Source organism: Nansenia antarctica (genome assembly GCF_963989245.1).
Source record: "Nansenia antarctica genome assembly, chromosome: 20".
NCBI classification, from domain to species: Eukaryota; Metazoa; Chordata; class Actinopteri; order Argentiniformes; family Microstomatidae; genus Nansenia; species Nansenia antarctica.
This window is the reverse complement of record NC_137693.1, coordinates 5,768,942-5,775,912: the sequence shown is the minus strand read 5'-3', so window position 1 is coordinate 5,775,912 and position 6,971 is coordinate 5,768,942. Positions and strand designations below refer to the sequence as shown.

Genomic DNA, 6,971 nt, shown 5'->3' with positions numbered 1-6,971 from the left:
ATAATTCCATTTGAACATTGCAAACACTTTTTTTTATAATAGCTTTTTAACGTGTACAAAAGTTCTTGGTTAATAAGGGAAATAAACACTCAGTTCTTTATCATTTTTGTCATCAAGTAGGAAACACGGTTCATATATAATGTTATTACTTGTTTAGCAGCCGCTTACTGTATTAATGGTGTATTATAAGTGGGTAACATCCAGCGATGGGTGACAACATGTCATAACTCTGTCAGTTTGTGGAGGTTTCTTTTTGTGGGTGGTGCTCCCTTGGAGTTAAACAGTTACAGTTAAATCTTTAGATTTCTTTCTTTTGTACAGTAAAGTTTTTAATTATAATTTCTCTTTCTTTTTGTTATTTTGATTACTTTTTGCATGTGTTTTTTGATGCTCTTATATATCAATCCTCGTCTCCGTCGTCAGCGTGCATCTCCTCTTGCTGCTGCTGCATCTCGCTGGCCCTCTTCTCCCGCTGCTTCTCCTGGATCTTCTTCATCTCCTCCGCGTATTTACAGAAAGTATTCCCGAATTTGGACCACACTTTGTAGGGCACCGTGATAGAGTTGCGGTACGTTGGCTTCACCTCGCTCACCCGCATGAACACCCCGTACTTATTGGAGCCCACGTCGAAGAAAAAGCGCTTGTTGTCCACTGTCAAGGAGGTCCCCTCGGGCAGCTCCGCGGGCTCGTCCTCCACGCCGTAGTCGTCGATGAGTTTGGCCAAAGCGTCGCGAAACTCGATAAGTCCCTGGGCAGGTAGGGCGATCGTCTGGCCTTGCGTGGAGCCCAACCCGGGCCCCCGGTTAACGGTCTGTCGGATCCGGAGGAACCGGCCTCTCTGGTTCTCCTTCAGATCCATGTAGTATTTCCGATTCTCCCGGACCAGGAATTCGCTCTTAAGCGCTCGCCGCGGCTCGTCCTGGGCGATGTCCGGGTTGCTCGGACCTAATTGGGCGTAGTGTTCGATGAAGTCCCCCAAGTAGTCGCGGAACTCGACCGCCACCGACATGGAGAGAGTGAGGCGGCTCTTGTTGCCCCCGGCCCCCACTTCGGCGATCTTCAAGAAGCGGCCCTTCGCGTTCTGCTTCACGTCCAGGTAGAAGCGCTTGTTCTGGATGTCAACCCGCTTGGACGCCAGCTCCTGCGTCTCGTGCTGCAGCCCGGAAGCCGAGCCCGCCCCTCTTGTCACCGGGTGCATGGAGGAACCGCCGATGCCGCCCGGGCCCGTGGCCGCTCCTCCCTGCTCACTGCCACTGTCTCTGTCCGCCATGATGCTGCTGCCTGCTGCCTGCCTTCTCCCTCTGTCTACTGCAACCCCGCAGCCAGCCAGCCACACCAGCGCTCTCGCGAGATCTGTGGCAGAGAGAGGAATACAAGAGCAGAATTCTAGGCTATTGAAGTGGCCTCAAAGTACACCAGCGCTCTCGCGAGATCTCTGCAGAGAGAGGAATACAAGAGCAGAATTCTAGGCTATTTCATGAAGTGGCCTCAACCAAAGTGGAAATTCCATAACATTAATAACCTTTAGGCCTGCGTAACTATAAAGGCGTTGCGCTTTCGTAAAATCATTAACCGTATAAGTCAGCACTGAAATAGATCCAATTGCTTAATTCAGTGTCATACAAGCTTTAAGCACTTACCTTTTCAATAGTGAAACTAAAATAAGCCTACACCACATGTTGTGTTATTATATTGTCTGTAGGCTACAATTGGACGAGGAGTAATCGTGCAGTGCAATAAGTAATACTATAATATCCACGTCTTTGGGTAAAACCCATTTGGGCTTCTAAATGGAAAGAACATTAATCGTTGTCAGCCTATTGAGGTTATTATTATTGTTATTATTATGATGATGTATTGGGTAGATTATTGTCTGCATTCATTTCGATGTATTATGTTGGCAGGTTACGATTATGATCATTCAATTAATAAGAGTAACTTTTTTTTTCATGAAACCCAATATGTGTCCCTATATGCCGCCAAATATCCCTTTCTTGTCCCGCAGCGGCTCATCATAGGAAACACCTATTGATGTTTTGGGCTGGGGGTTTCCTTGCACTATGTTTAATTAAGCCTACTCTGTTTTACTTTGTAGGCCTAACATTTATGTCACTCCAGGAATATAATAGCTCAACAGTATAGACTCGATACATCGACTTCGACGCATAATAGGCAACTCGCAAAACCATTATTCTTTAGGCTACACCAACTGTGTAGGCTAATTACACTGTTGCCATCAAATAAACCTGAAAGCACGTGGAAATTGCTTGACTTGTGATTTATTTTCTTCATTGTAGGAGTTGGGACAGTAGGCCTAAATTACCTTGGAAGCTGTTTAAGGTGCTGCATGGGCACATCTGTGTCCTATACAAAACCGCTGCATTCAAGCGTATCGGTGCCATATTCATTAATATTACTTATCATCTAAACTAGTTGTCTTTGTTTTACCAACTTGTATTTGCCACAAACTGTTTAGTTATATTGTATTATTTTGAGATGATTTCATAATAAGGCTGAGATACTTGACTATAATGACACATATGACGATAAAACAAGCCTATATATTTCTGAAAACGTTCCAAGATAGGGTATAGGCCTGAATATCCTCAGAGTGAAAGAGCATTCCATCCTTTTGATATAAGGCTAAACAGAGAGCGACAGGCGCAATAACACGTGACAGAGACCTCAATGTGTCCACACCGCTCAGAGCGCAATAGGGTTTCGCTTTATTTCACCTCCATCCTTTAAAAATATGAGATAAAGATGTGAGTTAATGTAAGTAAAATAAAAGTTGACGAAACTGGTCACTAAGAATATTGAATTGAAGATTTTATTGAAAGCCAAATCTGGTACTTCAATAGGCTATATAGTGATCTAATTATACTGTCAGATAGGCCTAATAGGCTTACTAAGAAAGAGGCACAACAGCATTTAAATTAAACACTCGAAAGAGTCCATTTGATATATATATTATATATAAAAAATAATGCCTTACAAAACGAACACAACATGAACATGTTTAAGTGTTACATTAATCAAATAAATACTTTTGATTCTAACGGTTCATCAGCCCGTTCGGTCGCGTGTATCTGAAATAATTAGCCTGCTACATTTATTTCAATTGTCTACAAATGTGTAAGGATTAGAAATATCAGGAATCTACGTAGGCTATGAAATAGCATGTTTTATTGAACAAAAGCAGGCAGCCACACTAAATTCGATACAATCGAATAAATACAAATGTGTAACACTATAGGCCACAGCATAATATTTATTACATCAGCAACTTATTAGTCACTGTCATTCATACAGCATTTGGGCGTTTTTGACTTTTTCCTTGAAAACCCCCACATCTTATTTGGATGATCAATTTTGACCGACCATGCATGCAACAACGATTAAAATATGAAGTATTTCTCATTTTATTACAAAGAGATTAAACAATTCAGCAAATAAAACACAACAATTGTATAGCTCTATAACGAATCACACAAATGGATCCCGATATTAGTTCATCAAGATCAATGGTTTTACTGTTTGAAGTGCTTTGACCGCCAAATTCATATACGACACATATTATTCATGAATAACTTGAATGTGAAGATGAATATGAATATAAATAAGTTATATTGGTTCTCACTCACAGAAGGAAGAATGAGCAAATGATGTCTTAGCCTTTTTCATATATTTATACATGTGCTAATGTCAATTAAGAAATAAAAAACGGATTCACTATTCTTTTAGCCAATAAAATAGACATTCTGGAAATGTGGGCCTACATGCATCTACAACTAAAATGGTACTCTAGATGCAGATTATAGCTTTATTATAGCCATTTAGCTACTCATAATTTGGGTAATTGATTTGAAAAAGTTAATAATTTACCTTTGTAAATGTGACATGGTATGTCATTTTCATGTTGATAGCAACAAGCGACTGACAACCCTAAGGTAATTATTTAGGCCTATTCCGAAAAGGTCTGCATACGATTCAGAATGCTGCATGGATAGGCCCATGGGCTACCATGTTCGTTGCCGTGGTGTTTATAGAGCTTAATAACTATGTTTGATTTCATTTTGCTAGATCAATAATGTTATACTAAGAATACCAGCCTTTTGAAAATAAGAAAAAGGCCTTTCCCATCATCCAATCATAATATGCGACAGGGAAAAGGGAATTATGTGATATTTTTGTGCACGTGATATCTCTCAATAGACATTATTCTACTTGTCTAGACTGTTGCTCATTAAAAAACAATGCTCAGACAAAAACAGCATGGGCACAACATTCTGACTATTTGGTTTTCAGATCAGTTCTGTTGATCACTATGAAGAATCGTGAGCTAGAATGATAAGGTTCTATCTCCGTTTAGAATGTTAGAGCTAGAATGATAAGGTTCTATCTCCGTTTAGAATGTTAGAATGATAAGGTTCTATCTCCGTTTAGAATGATAAGGTTCTATCTCCGTTTAGAATGATAAGGTTCTATCTCCGTTTAGGGCAGTTCAGAGATATTGAGCGTCAACGTTTTTACATTCCATTATGTTCTGTGAGATGGAACCTTTGTATTTTATTAATTACTAACTCAAAAATGTCAACATTTAAAAAAAAACAACACCACACAAACACCTAATGGATCAGATTATGTAAAAAAAACTCAATTTTGACAAAAATTGAGATAGAACCTTATAATTCTAACGTCACGATGGGCACAACATTCTGACTATTTGGTTTTCAGATCAGTTCTGTTGATCACTATGAAGAATGTTTCGGCAGAAACGTCTGTCCTGGAGCTTTGTCGCTCTGCATGCTTAATACTGACTAAGCCGCCAAAGGGAAACATTCTGCCTGGGTCTTTTGAACCTTAAAGTTGTTTTCTTACACGTCTGGTGGTTTTACGCACCACGTGGACGTCATCTGAAGGGGGTGTGCGCGGCGGTAGGCCTATCAGCCCAATCAACATGTTAAGAAACAAATATCACCTATATCGAGTTCGACATTGTGGCGTTGATAAAGACCAATAACGGAACCTAAAACGTCAAGGAAAAGGCTTACATAGGACCTAAAACTGATAATAAAAAAGGTTAATAGCCTACTGAAATCCCTATCATTGAAATCGAGTGGATATAACACCCCAATTTATGATTTATAAGTAGGTCGCCCTCTCCCTCCCTCCCCCCTCCCCCCCCCCCCCCTCTCTCTCTCTCTCTCTCTCTCTCTCTCTCTCTCTCTCTCTCACACACACACACACACACACACACACACACACACACACACACACACACACACACACACACACACACACACACACAGCAGGGCGACTGGTTTGTTTTTTTCCACCTCGAAGAGTTTGTCCAGAAGATCCTGCGGATTGTGATATGTAATGAACGTTGATGGTCAAGAACATTGATTAATGTTCTCTTGCTATGTTTATCGTTAATTACGTATTAATTTAAAATAATTGGATTGTTCTCTTGTTGTTTGGATAGGACTTACTCAGTCATAACGTCTGGACCTTCAATTTGATCAGTCTAATAAGGGTAAACTGAAAAAAAGAGACCCACCCCCAAATGGAGGTTACATGGAATTTTCTGCGTGTTTGACACCTTTTTTCAGCAGCAAGATGGATAGGCTATTCATGTTTCAGATGATTTTAATTAGCTACAGTAGCTGTTCTCTGATGTCCCGACTCGGTCCAAAGTAGACTCTGCGTTATGCTATTATAGTGTTATTACATGTTAAAGACCATTAATCTAAATCTTAGGTGCAGGATTTATCCTTCAGAGCTCAATGCATTTTAACAGGTTTTAACTCACAACTACAAAGTAAGTCTGGAAAGAAATAGCCCGCACCATCACCACTGAGGAATTGCAAAAAGGCAAGGTGAAACGCAACAATCATACTTCAAGAGGTGTCATGCATGTCAGTGAGAGCGTTGCCAAAGGATGATGCATGAAGATACAGTGACGTGAATGGATATTTTATGGGAAATATATGTGGGCATGACATGTTATGGAAAATAAGATGTAGCCTATCATTTCATCAGAGATTACTAATCTAATCATTGTAGGCTAAATGTCGATTTACTGCAGTAGGCTAGTCAACATCGCTTGATTGGTAACTATACTTTCGAGATTAGGCTACCGGAAACCCTCTCGTCCATCAGGTCAGGGCAGCCTGCAGACAGTCCACGGGGAGTAATCACTTTGCATACCAGAACACCGATCGGGGGAGAGAGAGTAGGCTATTACAGTGATGAATGCATCAATGCAATGACATGTAAATAAAGCCTCGTCCTCTTCCCAAAGTCACAGACCTAGCCTCCATGAACGGGCAACAATACGACATATCTTACCCCGTTTAGTCTGCAGGCATGCACGCCTTTAGAGCCTCGGAGTCTCGCAGTCTCGTCGCAGACAGACACGGAAAAGACAAAAGGTGAATAACTGAATAACTGCTTTAGGCTATACTGTCAACACTGCTAACGCGCTGCTTCCTCACTGATCACCGCTTCACAAGATGGAACAGAAACAGCGAGTCGTGGCATGGAGAGGGACGCACGCACAAGTTCAACGCCGCACGCTGGTCCTCTGATGTCAGACGCACGCTCATGTTGCCGGGTGGAACTGCAATAGGCGTGCGCCTCGCACTGTTCCTCTGTCGAAATTACAGTTCTTACAGAGGAATATCTTTATAAACCAACCACTGAATGCATTGAATATCTTTATAAACCAACCACTGAATGCATTGAATATCTTTATAAACCAACCACTGAATGCATTGAATATCTTTATAAACCAACCACTGAAGGCATTGAATATCTTTATAAACCAACCACTGAATGCATTGAATATCTTTATAAACCACAACCACTGAATATGCATTGGAGGAGACGATCCACGATCTTACTGAGCCTAAACATATACTTATTCATATTAAATATGCTATCGTTCAAATTAATTGAATGAAAAT

General features: G+C 40.8%; 1 protein-coding gene across 1 annotated transcript; it reads right to left on the bottom strand.

Annotated features, from left to right (window-relative positions):
- Positions 1-400: 400 nt before the first annotated feature.
- Positions 401-1,295, bottom strand: puraa (purine-rich element binding protein Aa; the record flags this gene model as incomplete). The annotated part of the gene is made up of 1 exon (XM_080549588.1): positions 401-1,295. Exon 1 carries the CDS (start codon positions 1,268-1,270, stop codon positions 401-403), a length of 870 nt encoding a protein of 289 aa, XP_080405714.1. The 5' UTR covers positions 1,271-1,295.
- Between the last annotated feature and the right edge of the window lie 5,676 nt (positions 1,296-6,971).